The sequence below is a fragment of the Megascapheus bottae genome, chromosome 5 (genome assembly GCF_031878675.1).
Source record: "Megascapheus bottae isolate mThoBot1 chromosome 5, mThoBot2.hap1, whole genome shotgun sequence".
NCBI lineage: Eukaryota > Metazoa > Chordata > Mammalia > Rodentia > Geomyidae > Megascapheus > Megascapheus bottae.
Window position 1 is genome coordinate 77,322,439 of NC_143513.1, and position 21,272 is coordinate 77,343,710.

The 21,272-nt window shown below is 43.6% G+C and overlaps 1 gene segment (V, D, J or C); it reads left to right on the forward strand.

The window, feature by feature from the left end:
* The first annotated feature begins 382 nt into the window (after positions 1 to 382).
* LOC150063692 (T cell receptor beta variable 10-3-like) lies at positions 383 to 13,340 on the forward strand. The segment is given in 2 exon segments: positions 383 to 512; positions 13,003 to 13,340. Coding segments are annotated over 2 exon segments (468 nt in total).
* Positions 13,341 to 21,272: the final 7,932 nt, after the last annotated feature.

Sequence of the window (21,272 nt, forward strand, 5' to 3'; positions counted from 1 at the left end):
CAGAGTAAAAATAGTGATTCAGCATTGAATTGAAAATAAATAACAAATAGATATTCGTCGGTGATATTTAAGTATTCCAACAAGTTCGTGGACCTAAGCCAGACATAATTTCTTAATCACAACTTAATAGATTAACAATTGGAAATTTATTATAGTGGTAATAAAATATGACCAGAGAAATGGATATCCTTCCTAAAACTGTGAAAACAATAATTGTAAAGGTGTACCTAGAAAAAAATAAAACTGCCTCTATGACGAGCTGTGATGTTTGAATATACACTAAAATTGCTTTTATATATGCCATCCACCTGTACAGACCTTAGAGAAACAGTCGGTATTACAGAGAGGGGGCGTGGCAAGCACGTAGCAGCTTGGGCATTGGATGGAGAAGGTGACAGCACTGAGAAGCCCTCTGCTCCTACTCCAAAGAGGCCTGGAAGACACAGGAGTGTGCCCTGCTGCGGACATGGACACCCAGCTCGTCCACGTGGCCTTCTGTCTCCTGTGGGCAGGTGAGTGATGAGTAGAGTTGGACTCCCCACCCACACCCAGGGAGACCCACTTCTCCTTGAGGGCCCTTTGCAGGCTTGGGTCACTCTGTCTATTTCAGGACATATGGAGGCTGCCGTCACCCAAAATCCAAGTCACAAGCTCACAGAGACAGGACAACAGGTGACCTTGAGTTGCCACCAGACTGATAACCACAACTACATGTACTGGTATCGACAATACCCTAGGCAAGGACTGAGGCTACTGCATTATTCCAGGGGAGAGAGCAACATTGAAAAGGGAGAGGTCCCTGATGGGTACAGCGTCTCCAGAACAGACATGGAGGACTTCCCCCTCACTGTGGACTCGGCCACCCCCTCCCACACAGCTGTGTACTTCTGTGCCAGCAGTTTCTCCACAGCGCTGCAGGGAGGCCTCCTCTCTGCACAGAAAGTGTGAGGGGAGACGTGGATGACCCTGCTGCCCCTTCAAAGGCCCCAGTCTCAACAGCAGTCTGTGCCACCTCGTTCCTTCTCAGATACTGTCAGATCAGAATGGGAGGCTTCAAGTTGTAGATGTCCTAGCTGTCACATGCATGCTGCCTGGTGCTGAGGTTTCCTGGCCTAGACAACAGGGGACACTGAATATAGCATTGACTCACACTGACATTCAGCATTGGCCAGAAGACTCTCGTTTTAGACAGGGCTGTAGTAGATGGAAGATAAAGGCAAGTTGTCATTGAACGTTAAAGTTCCTGGTCATTTAGTCAATTTTCTGTCAGTATGGCAAAATTCCTGAATAATCCCACAGAAGAAGTATTAATTGGCTGATAGCTGTAGGCTTTTCAGTCCTTGTTCTCTTAAGTTGGGTATCATGGTGGATATTGCCTAGCACAGCAGAGTTGATGGCTGCATAGCAGCCTGGAAGAAGAGAAGGAAGGAGCAAGAAGGAAGGGGAGCACAGAAAATAAAAAGAAGGAAGAAGTGGAAGAAAGGCAGAAAGAAAGGGAGCCAGAGGAGAGGAAGGAAGGAAGGAAAGAGGGAAAGATGAAATGAAGGAAGGAGGGAGAGAAGGAAACAGGGATGGAGGCAGAGGGAAGGAAAGAGGAAGGAATACTAAGCACATAAACATACACAAGAGAGTCAAAACCAGCAACGATGGAGGGGGCACAATGCATGTGCATATATAGAGAAAAGTCCCTGTAAGCCACTTCGTCCAGCTATGGAACCAATTTTCACTTTCTGCAGATGTCTCCCTAGCCCAAGAGTTCATTCAGCTAAGAACTCATCAGGACAACAATACATTCATGAGACTGAAACCCCAGTGACCTGAACCTCAAAATCCTATTTCTAATCACTTGTCTGCACAGAGGACCATTGGACTGAGTACTGGGCTATCACTTCCTTTTTCAAATTTTTCTTTAAATTATATTTTATTTTGTTTTTTTCCATATATTTTTATTGTAATTATTAGAAGGGTTACACTATATTCACCAGATAGAATGTGCATTACTTCACATACACTGATACCTTTCTCAGATCATGGTCCCCATTTCCCTCCCCTTCCTTCCCCCACTCATCTTGATTTCCCCCCTTCTGTATCCAATTTCAAATAACCAATTAAGCATATATAGAATGTATGAGTTAACAAGGTGAAATATTGTAACAATATGAGATAACCAGGCACAGCAAAAGAGATGAGAGATAACATTGTACATTAAGGACAACAGTCACTCACTATATGACTTTTGTTTCCATATCTTGAAGGTCCGTTTATTTAGCATCACACTGCATGGCCATTTGTATCTAGATTTTATTCCATTGTAAATCTCTACTAGGAGAGCCCAAGGTTATTACTGATTATGACAAATAGGGAAACCATTGAGCCTATGTTCCTCTGAGTCTGGCTTACTTCACTTAATATGATTTTTCTAAGTCTTTCCATTTCCTTACAAATGGGGCAACATCGTTCTTTCTGACAGCAGCATAGAATTCCATTGTGTACAAATACCACATCTTGTTGATCCATTCATCAACTGAGGGACATCTGGGTTGGTTCCATATCTTTGCTATGGTAAATAGTGCTGCAATGAACATCATCGCACTAGTGGATTTAGTATGCCCTTGTTTCTGGATGATTGGGTAAATGCCAAGTAGTGGAATTGCTGGGTCATAGGGGAGCTCTATGTTTAGTCATTTCAGGAACCACCATACAGCTTTCCATAGTGGATGAACGAGTTTGCACTCCCACCAACAGTGTAGTAGTGATCCTTCCTGGCCACATCCCCTCCAGCATCTGCTGTTATTTCATTTCTTAATCATGGCCATTCTAACTAGCATATCACTTCCTTTTTGTAAAAAAAAAATAACGTTTTTAATTGTTTTACTTCCTGTAGTGTAGCTTGCCTCATGTAATGTATTTAGCAGAGAAACTTATCCCTTAATAACTAAAAGAGAGTCCAGCAGGATCTGAAGAAGGAGAGATGCCTGAAGAGGTTAGATAATTGCAGGCAGAAGGAAGAGGTCACTAGCTGATTCCTCCATTTAGTTGCTTTGTTACCATCAAATAGAAATACCCAGGGGACAGAAGGTATTTCTGGAAAGGTGGAGGGAGCTTCAGTTCCTAAGGCGTTGGACCCCTGGGTGAACTTCCACAGGCAATGACTATGTATCCAACCTCTAGGTCTACATTGGCTTGTTGCAGCTGTTGGACAGAAGTCAGTGACCTCCTGGAGACAGTGACATCACAGGGAGCTGCTGTGTGGGGCCAGGGGAGGCTCCTCCTTGCTGCCATGCATGAAGACTGGGGCCTGAGCAGCCACCTCCTGTGGTGAGCTTGCCATGGCCACCAACCTGCTCTCCTGTGTGTCCCTCTGTCTCCTGGGGATGGGTGAGTCTTTGCAACCCCATCATGTCCTTGTCACATCTCCCCTGGAACAATCCTGATTGTTTCCATACCGATTCTTTCTCTTTTCCTCCATAGCACTCACAGAAGCTGGGGTCACTCAGAATCCCAGATACAAGATTACAGAGAAAAGGCAAGCTGTGACTCTGTGGTGTGACCCAATTTCTGGCCACAATGTCATTTTTTGGTATAGGCAGATCCCCGGTCATGGCCCAGAGCTGCTGTTGTACTTTCAGAACAAGGATATTGTGGAGAGCTCCCAATTGCCCAAAGATCGGTTTTCTGCAGAGAGGACTCAAGGTGTGAATTCCACCCTGAAGATTGAGCCTGCACAGCTGGAGGACTCTGCAGTGTATCTCTGTGCCAGCAGCTTAGCCACAGCAAGGCAGGGGCAGTTGCCAACTGTGCACAAAGCTCTGTCAACCAAAGGGGCACCATCAACTGAATACCTTGGATGGCACTGAAACCTGAGCAATCAGCCATCTCCTCTGCTGCTCCTCTGTGGCTTCCCCAGTGACTCACTGTGAGCTCCAGTGACATCCTTGGAATTAGCTTCCTTGTCCAGCTTCCTCTCTATCTTCCCAGGGGAACTTTCCTCCATTTTTTCTGCAGTGTTTCCTCGACTTTTTTCCTCGGTTTCTATGAAAACAAGTGAATGATGATAGCGTTGTGTTTGTAACGTTGATGGTAATGGTAACTGTAGGTATTTTTGCCAGTGTCTTTGCAACTGCAGAGAAATACACATCCCACTACCAAGTTAAACAAAATTCTACTTTTACTAGAGAGCTCTAAGCTTTTGCATTGGAACCAGCACAATCTAATCTAGGTTCAGGTTTGGTTCAGTGTGTATTTGGGGAGCAGTACATTGTGGGAAGTGTTTTACTGGGAACTTTCTGAAGGTATTTGCTCTTTCCCCAGCCCATCCTGCCATCCCTTTTCTCCTTATGCAGCCTGTTTGCGGGTCCAAATATGTCATTCATGGATCCTTATCCAATCTACTTGTCTGACAAAAGCCATCGTGGGATGGATGAATATGACCTTGACCATCTCTTTATCATGATTCTTAGCTGGTTCTCCCCCAACCTGCTAGGTCGCTTCTTACAGTTACCATGTCCTTCTTTCTCTTCCTCCGTCTTCTCTCTTTTTCTCCCTCTTGTCTTCTCTTCTCTTCCCTTTCCTTCCCTTCCCTTACTTTCCCTTCTATTCTCTTGTCTCCCATTCTCTTCCACTCCTTCCCTCTTTTCTCCTCCCTTTCCTTCTCTTTCCACCCCTTCCCTCTACTCCCCTCCTGTCCTCTTTCCTCTCTTCTTTTCTCCTCTCCTCCCATCTCCTCATTTCTTTTTTTGTTTCTGTTCTGTCTCTTCCCATTTCCTTTCGACTCCTAGCTCTTCCCTCCTCTCCTCTTCTTTTGTGTAGGTATTGAATTAAGGGCCTTATACCTGCTAAGCCTAAGATGGTACTCAATATACTGCCAGCTATTTTTTTTTAAATTTATCTTGTGTTAATTCTCATTGCCAGTTTTTGTATAGTCACAAGGTTTGTATTTGTTAAATTATTGTGCCAGACATGATGATGTAGAATTGATTTTTATTATAGCTCTATCTTCCAGACAATATTATTTTTGTTTTGCCCAATATATGAGACAAGTTTAAGACTGATTTCAGCTCTAGGTCACCTGGAAAGCTGGTTTATTTAAATTTCTCAATGTAACCATTTAGTGTATTCTCCCTTTATAGCTTAACCTCATGACCTGTGTGTAAGTCACCTCCTCCAACAAGGTCAGTTGTAGTCATCATAAACTGCCAAAAGCCAGGAGTCTGGTATGTTCACACTTCCAGCCCTTTCCTCCCCAATATTTGAGGCCCTTTATTACTCACTAGATTCTTAGGGCATTACTTAAAATTGTTGATTGATAGTTGATGGTATTTCAGCTATTTAAATAATGAGAGAGAAATTATGTGTCTGTCTCTCTCATCACTGGGATTGGCATTAAATAATTATATTTGACATACAATCCTATTTTGTTTGTGCTGGGATTCAAGCCCAGCACCCTGCCCAGGCTACGTGAGTGCTTTGTGATTGAGGGAAAACCCAGTCTTCCTGGATTGCAATGTTAGTCTGTTAGCTCACTGCTGTTTAACATAGCGATTCAGAGATATTTCACTTCCATTACCACCACAACATGAAGATAAGAACAGTGAAAAGAATAAGAAGCTAATTGGCATGTCTCCATGGTTTGGGCATGTGTTACTTCGTTGGGATTCACTTCAAGACAGAGTGCATCACGTCTGTGGTGGCATTGGACACGAATCAAGGTGGAGGGGAGCTGACAGTAAGAGCAGGGGCTGCGGGAGAAGGCTCAGAACAGACACAGAAGCCCTGAATCCAGCCTTCGGGACCTACACTGAAGTGGAAGTGGCTGGATTTTAAGAGTACTTGATATCAGAATGATATCAATTTTTGGGAAAACTATTTGTTCCACATTCTCCATTTTGGAGGAACTCTGTTTCTTGCAACATGGTCTTTATTAGAAGTAAATAAGTCACATATTTAGCCTGTTTTCTTCACCTGATTTAGTCTTTGGATCATTTCATTTTCTTCCTGGCTGCTGAGAGAAAAATTAGAGTGTGATTTTCTCAACATTCACACAGAAGAATGGTGAGTTCTCTTTCTCATGCACACATCTTGCCTTCATTTTTAGAAGGTAGAAAATGGATTGAACTTTACTTTACCATAGTGTTAACCAATCCATGTGGTCTCATACATAAGGCCTGTTTTCTTTTTTCCCTAACAATGTTGAAACTGAAATTATGGTATGGACATGTTACAATTGTAAGGTTTCCCGAAAGGAAACTCCACGCAGTTTAAGAGGTGAAGGTTTATTGAGAGACAGAGAAAGAGAGAAAACAGACCTACAGCCGCACAAGATGAAGTCAGGCGGAAGAAAGAGAGCTTATGGCCGGAAGTGAGACATTAAATAGGGGGAGGAGTGTGGCCACAGGGGAAGCGGATGTGACATCAGAGGATGAAGAAATACTTCAGACAGGGGCACCTCCCACTGGGGGACATGCCAGTTGCCAGGGTTACGGTCTGGGCAGGTATTTCCAGGGTGCACAGGAGAACGCCAAGGGAAGGAATCATTTCCCTAACAATAATGAAACCTCTTAAATAAAAAAAAAATACTTTAAAAGTCACTGTTTCTATATGTGATTCTAGTATTTGTCTCTCACTCCTCGTGAAAGTTTAGACAAGGCCAGTGCATAAATGGGGAGAGAAGTGAGAGATCTCTCAAGGTGGATGGCAGTAGGCCTTCAGGTTTCTGATGTGGAACACTGGAGAAATAGGAAGGTTTCAACAGCCACGTGAGAGGACACAAGTGAGGAGAGGCCCAGAGACCCACGGTGAGACCCAGGAAGCCACAGGGTTGGGCTCAGGGTGGGGTCAACCAGACAGACCTCTGTCTGAATGAGCCAGTGCTGAAATCACCTTCAGAGGATCCATGATTTGTGAATTCTATGCCTTTTCTTTTCCCCACTTTTTTGAACATAGCTCACAGTGAGTTTTGTTCCTTCTTACTGGCTCATGGTACAGGGGTGCATCTCAGGGCTGCTTGTATCCTAGGCTTAATTCATGTCACATCACACTTAGGCTCAGGGATGTCACTGTAGCAACTCCCAGTGGGGCCAGGGACGCCCCTCCCCCCTGCTGCTGCTTACAAACCCTGTGGTGTGTGACCTCCTCCTCATCCTCACCCTCATCCTGCCATGAGCACCCGGCTCCTCTGCTGGGTGACCCTCTTCCTCCTTGGCACTGGTGAGTCACCAAGCAGTGACAAGCACTACTGAGTGTGTGTGTGTGTGTGTGTGTGTCCATGTAATGATTTGAACAACAATGTCCTTCTCTATTCAAGGTCATGCCAAGGCTGGAGTCTCCCAGTCCCCCGGACACATTGTCACAAAGAAGGGGCAGAGTGTGTTGCTCAGGTGTGACCCCATTTCTGGACATGTGGGTCTTTTCTGGTATAGACAGAGCACGGGGCAAGGCCCAGAGTACCTGACTCACTTCCAGTATGAAGTGGCTGCAGACAAACCTGCAATGCCTAGTGACAGGTTCTCTGTGGAGAGGCCCAATGGCTCCTTCTCAACTCTGAAGATCCAGCCTGCAGAGCAGGGAGACTCAGCCCTGTACCTGTGTGCCAGCAGCTTAGCCACAGTGTGGCACAGCCCCCTCCCTTCTGAGCACAAACCACAGGGCCCCCATCATCCTTCCCAGAGGCCCCAAACACTGGAACTTCTCTGGCCTTTTCCTCACCAAAGGGAATAAATGATCTCGACCCAAAGGGGTACCCTTCTTACAGCAGGAAGCCAGGAAATCACCACTGAATTAACACAGCATGGAATCCGGGATTGGAAAAACTCAACTTAAGCTCTCTGACATTACATTTATAGTCAAGATTCAACAGCTGGTATCAAACTCAAAAGCTTAATCGAAAAGACAGTAACAAGTAAATATTCACCCATGAGATTATAAAGTTTCATACATTTATAACAAACTCCTGACCTGAGTGTCACTATGTCACGCATATACCAATTAAAGAGTGGGCCAGCCAGAACAAAGTACCACTAAGATAATTGATAGCTATCAGTCATTAAAAAAATCAAGCTTGTATGTAAAAATTACCATCAATAACAATATTAAAATATTAAAAATAATATTAACCTATATTCACATTTCAAATTTCCTTGGACAATACCACTCATTAGTAAATACTGTTCATTTTTTACCATTCCATGTTTGCAACACAAAATTAATTTTTTGATTTTATACAATAGAAATCAATGTGTTCAAAAGGAGTTCCTCAAACATCCACCCCAGTTTCATCTTCAGTGTTGGTTTCTATGAGTTTTCCAAAGTACACGTGTCAGTTTATACTCAGCAGACTTTCAATTCATTCTCTCTTATCTTTTCAATAACTTGAGTATTACTCATCCATGTGTACTCTTTTTAATTGTATATATTTACACAATACTTATGAATTCTCTTGAAGAATTTCTAAATAATTTTGATTAACATAATATTTGTACAAATGTATGGGTGTTGTAAATAACTATTTGTAATTCATTATTTTGAAAAACAAAAGTTCTTACAAACATGTTAATCCACTACAACTTCTTTTAGTTTTGCAATCCATGTTTTGACACGAGCTTAAGAAAGTGCTACTTTAAACGGACCATGCTTTCTTATAGTTTCTTGTAAATTAGTTGAATTTCCACTAAAACAACAAAGGCCTGAGGTATAGTTGTCAAATCAACAGAATACAATGGAATTTTGAAAGTGGTAACCCGACCCCACATGTCTGACTCATCAAACTAAGAAAGGAACAAAAAAGATATGCAAGGAAAAAATACCAAAAAGCAGACAAGAGTGTCACCAGATAAACAATCCTATTTTGTCTGGGTAATGTCAGTGACCTTATTAAGAGACATGGAAAAAGCACCTAAGTAGAAGGCCAGGTGACCTTCACTTAAAGTTTTGGGTTCAATCCACAACACCCCATAAAAATATCAAAACTATTCCAATACATCTAGAGGTCTCCTACAAGAAACTCAATCACGTAAGTCAAGAGAATAGAAGAGTAAACCTAAAGACAGAAAAAAGTACCAAGCTATGAGCATTAGTATCAAACTAAGTTTCAGGACAGAGCATATGCTCTAGGCATTAAATAATACATTTTATAAAATATAATGAGGATTATATTCATTATGTACACTATATAATTTATATGTAAATATATGGGACATATATTCACAATTCAAAGGATTTCTATGAATCAGAGCAAAATGAAGAAATGATTCAACCTAAAAACCAGCAAAATAATTTTGAAATGTATCTTCAAAATGGAAGACGCACAGTGGACAGTTTCCTCTTCCCATGAGTGCTGGACTTGCTTCTCCAGACATTTTGAGACTCCCTGACTGATGGAATCCATGGTGCTACCTTCTAGACATTGACATGGCTTAAAGACGATGCTTTCCCGAGGTCCCACCACACTCAGGGAAGCTGGTACCTAATGGCTCTTGGATTTCCACATTCTTACAACACTATTTGAAGAGAGGAAGGATCTTTTCTTCTCATTTCAGAAAGAAAGCATGTTTCCTGCATCCATGGCTTCCACAGGAAGAGCTGAGAATGCAGCATTAAATCTTCCAACCTTCAAGGGCTGTGCTGGGTGCTGGCATCCCCTGAGGCCAGCTTCAGGAGGCAGCCAGCTGCTGGTTCAGACAGTGGAGGCCTGGATGACCACTAGAGGGCAATGTGGGCCCACTGACCAGCTGCTGCCTGCCTAGGAGAAGTGTGGGTTCAGAGACTTGGCTTGCTGGCCAGGCAGGGATGAATTTAGATAAATAAAGGGAGCACTGGCACAGGAGTGGAGAATCATGATCCTCACACACCCACGGGTACAAATCACAAAGGCATTCACGAATCTAGTGCTCTGGGCTCCATGTCATCCGTGTCGGGGGGCTGTGATGCAGCTTCATGGAATGGCCCACATCTCCCAGAGAAGGTAGGGAGGAAGCAGCAGCTTCCTCAGAGGACAGTACCAGCGGCTCAGGCCTGCCCATCTGCGCCTCGTGCTGCCCTGACTTCCTCAGCACAGGTTGCTCCCCATGTCAGTGTGAGGCTGGGGTGAGTGAGCAAGTTGGGCTCCCTAAATGCAACACAGGGAGGGCATGGGAAGTGATGCAACCTCAGCCACAGAGGCCTTGGAATGGGTCATGCTGATGTCACTTCCAAGTCCTCCACACTATCAGAAAGGAGGGTCAAGAGAAGCAGCCACACCTCCCCCTCTCTCTCTCCCTGCCCCCCTCTCTGCCAGCCCTCTTTACTCAGACCTGTGCCCTCAGGAGGGAGATGATTCCTGGGCCTGCTCTCCTCCACTCTGCCCGAGGCCCCAGGCTCCTCTGCAGCATTTCCCTGTGTCTCTTGGCAGCAGGTGAGTCAGGAGCACAGGTGGGGCAGAGCTGGGTAGCTGGCATCTGATGCCCACCTGACCTGGATTTCCCTGCTGTCTCCTCCTGCCAGGTGCGCTGCAGGCTGGGGTCCTCCAGTCTCCCCGACACCTGATCAAAGCAAAGGGAGGAAAGTCCACTCTGGAATGCGTTCCCCACTCTGGACACGACACTGTGTTCTGGTACCAGCAGGCTGTGGGGCAGAGTCCCCAGTTCCTCATTTCGTATTTTCAGGGAACAGAGAGAGAGAAAGGAAGCATCCCTTTCCGGTTCTCAGCTCGGCAGTCCAATGACTATCACTCTACACTGACCATGAGCGCCTTGGAGCTGGGGGACTCGGCGGTGTATCTGTGTGCCAGCAGCTTGGCACAGCCCTGAACACGGACTGGCTTTCTCTACCCAAACTTCCTGCCCCAGCTGATGATGTAAATGAGGGGGTGGGGGGAGCTGATGCCAGGCACAGCAAACCCCAGGAGGCCTCTTGGGCTTTAGCCACCCCTTCTCAGTCTGCTCCTCTCAGAGAGCTTCTGAGTGTTTCCTGTCTTAAATATCTGGACAGCCTCTCCTTCTGTGAACACAGTGGCAGGGCCTCTCATCTGTGCTAGGTTACATCTTAGATATTTTAATGCACACATGAGCAGTAGTGTATCCTCTTCAAATGTGAGATCTCAAGGCTTCAGTTCATAGATAGAAAGCTGCAGCTCAGAGACTCTCCTAATGGTTCATATGTAACACTATGGGCAGTAGGACGCGCATGCTCCCTGCACATCACTCTCTGAAGTTCTCTTGACATTCTCGGGTGCTTTCTGATCTTGTGCCATGGCAGGTAGCACAATCCTGTCGCTTCACTTCACGAGCAGCTGAGCAGTAGTGGCAGGTCACATTATGGGTTATGGTTGCTAGGACACCGTACCTGCCTCAGCTTCTACACAGAGACCTTTTATACAGAGAACACTTGCCCTTTGATAGTCCAACATGACATATATGTTTTCCACAAAGTAAAATTAGCGATACAGTAATGAGTTTAAAAGGAAATGAAAAGCTTATATTTATTGGCGATACTTAACACTACTAAGAATTTTGGTAGTGTTTGAAAGACTATCATAATGGGTAGAACCCACTTTATTTTGAAAATGGTCTTAAGAGCTGTGTTGGTCCATGTGTCTTAAGCCACCCTCGCAAAAAACCTGCAAATCTTCAGCTAGAATCGAATGCTTATGCTACAGTATTAAGAAGAGAAAGAAAGGGGTTCAGATGGGTGAGAATGGTGAAAGGGTGACATGGATCAAGATAGATTTCCTCACATGTACTTTGTGAATTTGTAACTCCTTTTAAAGATAATAATGTTAAAATTATATATATTTACATGTAAACACTATGTTTATTTGCTTTGGCAGAAACATGGGCTACAGGCTCGTATTGTTGGTGGTCCTTGGTGTTTAGGACTAGCTGGATTTTTCCAAGGCCCACTGGTAGCTTCTCATTTGCTTCTGTATCCAGAATGTGACTGGTCTCGGTTTGAGTTATTCCTTATGAGACCATGCGAATTCAGTCAAGTTGTATGGTGGTGGAGAGTTCACATTCCGTCATGGCCTACCTAGGAAATGATAACAGGCAAGGCTATTGAGTGGGGATATTCTTTCATAATAGGAAAGTTATGGCTAACTCAATATCTTTCTGGTGAATGGAAATATCTGAATGAAGACAGAACTTTTTTCTGTGTGACCCTAAGTACTGCAGTCATCTCTATTTGTTAGCCCAAAGCTCATTCCCACTGGTAATTAGCCTTCATATCCTTTGACAGAAAGCAAAAACAGCAGGATATGGGAACTCCAGGACCCTCTGCTGGACTGAAACAAGGGAGACTTCATCTCTCCGAAGACAGAACTGAGGCCTGAAGCCTCACCTGCACGACTGTGAAACAGCATTCTTGTCCCTGACTCTGACACTTTATACCCTAGATATAAGATGGCTTTTGAAGGGTTGGATGGCAGATTGACGTTCTAGTATTTAGGAAACGACTAATAAAAGCTAGTTAGAGATAGATGCCATAGAAAGTGGCAAGACAACCAGGAGTCTTTGCTGAGTCAGTAGGAGAATTACAATTGCAGCAGAGTAAAGAAAAAGAAGTGTATTCCAGTGGTCCTAAAAGCTGACCAGGGGAACAGAAGTCCTTCCTGAGATTGTGGAAACACTAAAATATTTAGTTCCTTTTAGAAACAAACTGAAAATGCCACTCCAATATGACCTGTTAAATTCCGTTCATGCATTAAATTGCTCTGATAAATGCCATACACCTGTGCATGCAAACTAGAACAGGAGTTGTCATTGCAGAGAAGGGGCGTGCCTGATGAGCAGCTGCCTGGGCATTGGGTGGGGAAGGGAACTTCACGGAGTCTCAGAGAAGCCATCTTCTCCTGTCTCCTCAGAAGGCTTGAAGACACAAGACTTCCCGACATGGACACCCAGCTCATCCACATGGCCTTCTGTCTTCTGTGGGCAGGTGAGTGATGAGTACAGGTGGACTCCCCACCCACACCCAGAGAGACCCATTTCTCCTTGTGGGGCATCTTCAGGCATGGATCGTTCTCTGTTACAGGACACATGGAGGCTGCCATCACCCAAAATCCAAGTCACAAGCTCACAGAGACAGGACGACAGGTGACCTTGACTTGCCACCAGACTAACAACCATGACTACATGTACTGGTATAGACAACAACCTGGGCAAGGACTGAGGCTACTGCATTATTCCAGGGGAGAGAGCAACATCGAAAAGGGAGAGGTCCCTGATGGGTACAGCGTCTCCAGAACAGACACGGAGGACTTCCTCCTCACTGTGGACTCGGCCACCCCCTCCCACACAGCTGTGTACTTCTGTGCCAGCAGTTTCTCCACAGCGCTGCAGGGAGGCCTCCTCTCTGCACAGAAAGTGTGAGGGGAGATGAGGATGACTCTGCTGCCCCTTCAAAGGCCCCAGTCTCAACAGCAGTCTGTGCCACCTCGTTCCTTCTCAGACACTGTCAGAACAGAGCAGGGAGGCTTCAAGTTGTAGATGTCCTAGCTGTCACATGCATGCTGCCTGGTGCTGGGCTTTCCTGGCCTAGACAACAAGGGACACTGAATATAGCATTGACTCACACTGACATTCAGCATTGGCCAGAAGACCCTCGTGGTAGACAGGGCTTTAGTAGATAAAAGATAAAGGTAGAGTTATCACTGAACGTTAAAAGTTCCTGGTCTATTAGGCAATTTTCTGTCAGTATGGCAAAATTCCTGATAATCCCACAGAAGAAGTATTAATTGTCTGGCAGCTGTAGGCTTTTCAGTCCTTGTTCTCTTGGCTCTGTTGCTTCATGGTGGGGATTTCCTAGCACAGCAGTTGATGGCTGCACAGCAGCCTGGAAGAAGAGAAGGAGGGAGCAAGAAGGAAGGGGAGCACAGAAAATTAAAACAAGGAAGGAGTGGACGGTAGGAAGGAAGAAAGAAAGAGAGGGGGGAAGGGAGGGGGTAATTTTTTGGTATAGGCAGATTCTGGGTTATGGCCCAGAGATGCTGTTGTACTTTCTGAACGATTGCCCAAAGACTGGTTTTCTGCAGAGAGGACTCAAGGTGTGAATTTCACCCTGCAGATTGAGCCTGCACAGCTGGGTGATTCTATATTGTATCTTTTTGCCAGCAGTTTAGCCACCACAGTGTAGGGACAGTTTCCTGCTGTGCTCAAAGCTCTGGGGCTCTCTTCCTGTCTAAGCTCTTCACGTATAGTCTGCCATTCATGTCCTGGGAGGACATGAATTCTTTCTTTAGATATGAGGAGTGCAAGCGTGTGAAAATGGCATCGGAGGGAATGGAAGCACTTTCTGCTGTGAACTTAATAATCCCCAGGTGACAGTCACTCAGGACAGACTCTGGTGTCCCAGAGCCCAGAGGTGCCTTGTTCCTAAATCCTGCAGTCATAAAACAGGCACAGCCAACTTAATACCACAGATGGAGTTGATCACAGAACTAGCAGCCAGCTCTTTCACTCTTCCTCTGTGCTCCTTCAGTGGCTGAATGTGAGCTTTAGTGACATGGTGGGGAATTAGCTTCCTTGTCTAGCTTCTTCTTATCTTCACAGGAGAACTTTCCTCCATTTTTCTGCACATCCTAATCCCAAGTCTTTATGCAAGTGAAATTCTACTTTTACTAGAGCGCTTTACGCTTTTCCATTGGAATTAATCAACCATGCACAGTTTTAAGCTTAGGTCAGACTGTTCAGAGGGAGCAGGGCATTGTTGAAAGTACTGGGAAAGTCATTTCCTGGGAACTGTCTGAAGGAGTTTCCTTAGCTCATCCTGGTATCTCTGCCTGTCTTATCTTCCCTAACCATAAATCCAAATATGGCTTGCCCATCACTTATCCTTATCTAACATTCTTGACAACCAAAAACATTCACAGGATGGATCAACATGGCCTTTGATCATCTCTTTTTTGAGATTATTTGGTTCTTTCCCCAAACTGATATATTACTTCTTATCCTGATAACTCACTAGATCCTTAAGATATAATCTTAACTAAAATTTTGGCTTGATAATTGCTATCATTTTAGATATTTAGATAATGAAAGATTATATGCCTGCCTCTATTATGACTGGCATTCACATTAAATCATTTGACATTTAATTTTATTTTGTTCTTGTGGCTATTTTGTAAGTGCTGGGAATCAATCCATGAACTTGCACATCTTAGACAAGTGCTCTGCTATTGAGAGCTAACCCAGTCCTCTCTGGATTACAATGTTAATCTGTTAGTTCAATGCTTTTCAACCTAAATGACTCAAAGATGCTTCAGTCTTGCTTTCAACCACAAGATGAAAATAACAACTTTGAAAACATTTAGAACCAACTTGGTCTTGGCATTTTATCACTGGAAGGTTTTTATGTTGTTGTTTGCTTCCTGTTATATCACATCAGGTCCAATCTTCCAACAAACGCAGAAGATCTGCATTCATGATTGTGTAAATATACTTAAGTGGCAGTGGTTGGAATTTAAAAGAGCAATTGATATCCGAGTGAAGATGCCTCTGCCATTTAATTTTCTGGAACAATTTGTTCAGATTCTCCATTTTAGAGGAACTGAGACTGCAGCTGTAATAATCTCATTTTTGCCATATTTTCTTATTGGAAGAAAGTTAGTCATTTATTTAGTCTTTTTCTTCATCTTGGTTTAGTCTTCTGTCTTTATCTTTTCTTTCCTGTTGCCAAGGGAAAGATTAGATTGGTGTTTTCTCAACATTCATCAAGATCAGTGGTGAAATTTCTTTTAGTCCAGGAATAGCCTTCATTTTAGGAGAAAAACAGTTAAAATTTAGCTATCAACCCATACAGTCTTATATTTAATTCTTTTTTTTCCTTTTTTGTTTCTTCTAGCAATAATGAAACAAATTATTGTATGGGCATGATCTAATGAAGCCTATGAAATAAAAATATTTTAAAGTCACATTTCTGCAGATGATTCTAGTATCTGTCTCTCTGATGGTAATACATTAATGTTTCTTCACTTACTCTCTAACTTTAACAAATTACAAAATCTCAATCTTCTTTCCTAAATAATGCTGATCACAGCCCCCCTAAATTCTGTGTTGAGTCTCTCATGTTGGTCAAAAGGAGGCACTGTGGCCTCACAGTCACCTAGAATAGATAAGGAGACACTAAGGAGATCCCTGAACAAAATGGTTAAGGGAAGCTCTGACATTAGGCCTAGTTGCTATGAATTGGATTGCAGATATCCCGATAGGTCACTGAGAATGGGACAATCACAGAACAGCTCTTCCTCATCAGTTCCTGTGAAGATGGGTTTTCCTCTGCCTTAGGGATTGAATTAGTATCTCGGCAGCAGGTCAACTTGCAGTGGGAAGGGACCACTTGTGCATTCTGTGTTTGGGAACTAGAAGCATTGTGGGGGTCAGAAAACCTCAAACCAGCTCAAGCTGGCCCTACTCTGGGGCAGAGCAGGAGAAACAGAACATTACCTTAGACCAGGTTTTTGAGGGCCTGGGCCCAGGGAGCTGACAGTCGTAACTCCTGAAAGTCCATTTATGAAGTGGGTCTAAGCAACTATTTTTCTCCTCTGGAAATGTCCATGTACAACGGACCTTATTATCCATTTCACTGTCTTGTATGCTCTGAAGCAGATGAGATCTGGGAAGAAAAGAGAACTTTGTGGTCTGCTTTCTCCTGGTTTGATGTTCTTTGCATCTATGTTTTCTATCCAGCTTTTTACTCTTTCATGCATGCATCTCGTGGTTCTTAAGTTAGCACAGATTGCTTGTCTTAGCGTTTGGTAGGTCAGTTGTTCCTGGGTATACTCAAAGTATCCTGGCTTCCATTCTTCTGGAGGATCTACATAAAACTGTATGTTGTCTTTTTTACCTCCTAGAAACTACCAATCCCTTGGCTCATGGTTCCTATTCAAAGTTTCATGGTCTCTATTTTCCCTCCTCCAAGACAATAGCAGCTGACTGATTTGTTTCTTGGGCTAGGGAGCAACTGAGTTTTTCTTCTTTGTCAACAACCAAAAAATAAAAATGAAAATCAAACTGTTTCTTCTTACTTACAAAATAACTGATCGACCAAAGACATGGACCCTTCTCTCCCCTCTGTATAACCTGTACTCAAAGAGAAAACAGGTCTATAGCAGGATTGTTTTTAATAAGGAAAAGGCCAGGTATTAATGATGGAAAACTTGGGCTTTTCTAGGCGACCAAGGAGTAAATCAACTCTGGAATGTTTTATTTACATAAATTTTAGAACATGTTTCCTGAAGGGAAAGTTTAACGCAGTGTAAGGGTAAGTACATTCTGAGAGGTCTCTTATCACAAAGACCTTTTCAAATCTAATCAGCTCACAGGACATCCATTTAGCTCCTCCAGCTCTAACAAGGTGTCATCCTTGCTCTTCCAGAAGAGTTCTGAGAGCTGCTTCTAAGCACCTGAATAGAGATTTTGATGTAAGAATGTAACCCATAGTGTGGAGTTGGCAGAAGCAGTGGTTTTCAACAAGACAACAATTCCTCTTGGAACTTTTGGAGGTTGGAGTGCAGCTGGAAATAGTTGGCAGGATCCTAGAGGAGGGTTGCCATGATGACTTAAGAATGTCTGCAGGTATCCAGCAAGAGAAGTCTGAGATCTGCACCTCAATCAATACTGCTGGGGGTAGCCTGCCAAACTCTGATAAGAGCCTTCCAGCTGGGTGGGGGTGGCACATTCCTGAAATCATTGACAGCTGGAAGTGCCCAAGGTCACATCTCTGCTCATTCTGCCCCCTCCCATCTGCTCTCTCTTCTTTCATTTAGAGGGTGCAGATGCGCTGGTCACCAGACACCCATGCATGAAGTTACAGAGAAGGGAAAATTAGCAACTCTGAGATGTGAGCCAATTTCAGAGCCCCTCGGTATTTCCTGGTACAGACAGACCATGACGCAGGGCCCAGAACTGCTGATCAACTTCAGCAACAAGGCTGTAATCGATGACACTGGAATGCCCAGGGGAGTGTCTCTGCTGAGATGCCTTCTCCACCACTTTGCACTCTGAAGAGTCAACCCACAGAGCCCAGGGACTCAGTGGTACACTTGTGTACAGCAGCGTGTCCACAGTGCCACGAAATCATACTCTGCAGGTCTAGAAATCCTGCTGTGTCCCCTTCTCCCCTTTGGTCCACCTTCCTCATTCCCCATGAGTGGGTTTGGCAGTCACTGAGAAAGGGACCTATTGATACAGGACAGGAGAAGGGGTTGGGGGTTCCTTGCAAATTGTGAGTTCAAAGCTCACATATCAGATAAATCGTAAGCACTCGTCCACATTTGAATGGAACCTTTGTAATTACAGCCACGACTCATTTTCTCTTTCCCTTCTCACATCAACTATGAACACATCCCTTGCCCTCATGAATTTTCTTAGAAAAGAAAGGGGTTTTGTTTTGTTTTTGCTAACAGGGCACTTTATAAAATGTTAATTTCATCTTTACTTTCATTACATGCAGTTCAATGGGGTAAAATAAGCATAATAACCTTCTTATGACATACTTTCTGCATTTGAATTTTTGAGTGTCTCTCTACCGAGTGCAGGATGAAGGTGTTACTTCTGGATGATATTTGGCCCACTATGATACTTCACGGTATTTCTCTTACGAGAAGTCAAAGGCACTTCATCTCCTTGTAAAACATTTGCAATCTGATGTGCCTCTATGCTCCTGTTCTTATCATTGCTACCACCATCTCCATACCTGTGAATATTCTAATCATGCCAGGTGCTGTTGAATGCTTTCCTTCTCCATGAAGCAGCAACCATCTCTGCATGCTCTGCAGTGGAGTTTATGCACAGAGATTCCTTTGTAGGAGGACAGCTGTATTAATTGATAAGGATCATCCCCCTCAGTGGGATGACAGTTATGTATCATGGAGCTGTGGAATTTCACCAGAGTCTGTTCTGTTTCTTTCTAAATTCACAACCCTCGCCACTTGAAATCTGTAAGGAGAGTTCATTGTTCAAACAGACAAACATTTGCACTAAACAGTGCCTGTGCAGAGGATGTGAACAGAGCCATAGAAATGGAGAAAATATGTGCAAGCCAACGTAGAATTGTTTTCTATGATGTTGAGCAAAGATTTGCCACACACACCCTGTGCCCAGCCCATAGCCCCAGAAGTAATCGTTAATGGTTTTGTTTCAAACGAATGAGTGTTGGAGGGAAAGCTCATTATACAGCAGTATCTGCTGTTCCTGTGTCATAGATACAGTCATAGATACGATCTCTTACGATACACACCTGTTGGTATTGGCTTTTATATTGACCGATTTTAACACGGGTTATTCCCAGGCAAAATTGCATCAACTTGTTATCTCTCTAAAACCATAACATTTCTTTTCTCTAACATTTCATTTCTCTAAACCCATAACAGTTCATTTAATTTTTAGTATCTTTTAAAATTATCTTTAAGTAATGGTACAGAAGCATTATTGCTTCAGATGTAGAAATATCTCTTCACAGCCAATTATTCTGTGCTAATAATATCCAATAAATGTTCTTGGCACTATTAATGTCTTATTTTTTTCAATACAGAATGTATATACTGAATGCTGCTGCTGAAGGCTTGCAGTTCTTCATGACAGGTGGAATTATCCAGCTGCTGCAGCTGCACCTGTCTGGCTATTTAATGAGCTATTGCCTGATTATAGCCTCCGGTCCATGGATAAGAAATTTAAAAATATATATAAGGCTGACATTGATATCCACTTTTCATACAGTAAGAATAAACACAGTTACCCCCATTAGGTAGATTAGCATGGGAAATTTTCTATTTCCAATACTCTACCAAGTCAAGAATAATAAACTGTCAGTAACAGCATACTCTCAGACAGAAATATGAACCTGAGACCTGAAGCTCAACTGGCCATCTTCTTTGTGTTGAAAAAGTGCTAAAGGACCTTCACGAGACAGTTAAACCATGTACATGGGAAAATGCAAAATTATTGCATGATGTTATAGGATAAGGTAAAAAGTGCATGTGCTTTGTACTATATGTCTGAAGTAGTTCAAATTCACTGAGAAACCAATGAACCATGATAGAAGAAGGTGTGTTCTCTGATGCTTTCCCATGACACCCCAAGGCAGCCAGTCATATCGCAGGAAGAGTGTGTCTCTCCGCCAATAGCAAAAACAGGAAGCTGATACATTATGACTCCTCCATGAGCAGAAATAACATTATTGCTCATACTGTAAGAGCATTGTCAGCTCTCAGATCTGTACCTGTCCCCATCCTCTCCGCCAAGAAGTGCTAATTTCGGGGTGCCAGTTGTCCTACTTTCTAGGGAAAGTTAGATGCTAACCTATGAAAAAATTTACTAGAAAATTAGAATTGACTACAGAGTGCTTATGATGAGTCAGTTAAAGGCTTCTAGGTTGTAACTGGGACAAAGCCTTAAATAAGCAATAACTAATTTGACGTCGTGTGTGAGGGGGAGATAGAGATAGGAATGATGAAATACTCGAGATTTAAAATGCACATTAATTGGCTGAGTTTAGCCTAGTGGTACAGTGCTTGCCTAGCATACATGAAGTCCGGTTCAGTACCCCAGTACTACATATATAAAAAAGCTGGAAAAGCCGGTGCTGTGGCTCAAGTGATAGAGCTCTAGCCTTGAGAAAGCTCAACAACAACGCTCAGGCCCTGAGGTCAAGTCCCAGGCTGGCAAATAAAACAAAGGCAAAAACAAAATGCATCTTACCTGATGCCTGCACTCCTGGCACATGGCATAGAAGCTGAATGGGGAAGTGATGTCACTGCTAGGCCATACTCCACCTTGAGAGGCAATAGGTTTTAGAAAGCTCAGCCCTGCTGTTCACATTTACAAGAGCTTCCTGTGGGTGTAGCATCCTCCTATCCTCCCTGTTATGTTCGCCAGATGGTCACTTTACTCTGTGATTCTTTGTTTCTTGAGAGTAGGTGAGGGCACAGAAGTAAAAAAATAAGTCTGGATTTTTGTTTTGGTTATGATTGCTAGTTATGATTATATTTACCTTCTTTATTCCGTCTTTTTCCAGAATCTGCACATGCTGGGGTCGTGCAGACACCCAGGTATGAGGTGACAGAGAAAGGAAAGGAAATAGCTCTGAGGTGCCATCCTATTTCAGGCCACAATACCCTGTACTGGTACCGACAGACTGCGGGGCAAGGACTGGAGGCACTCGTCTACTTTCAGAACCAGGCTCTCATAGACGACACAGGCATGCCCAAGGATCGATTTTCCGCTGACATGTCTAGCGGGTCCCTCTCCACTCTGAAGATCCAGCCCACAGAACCCAGAGACTCAGCCATGTACTTCTGTGCCAGC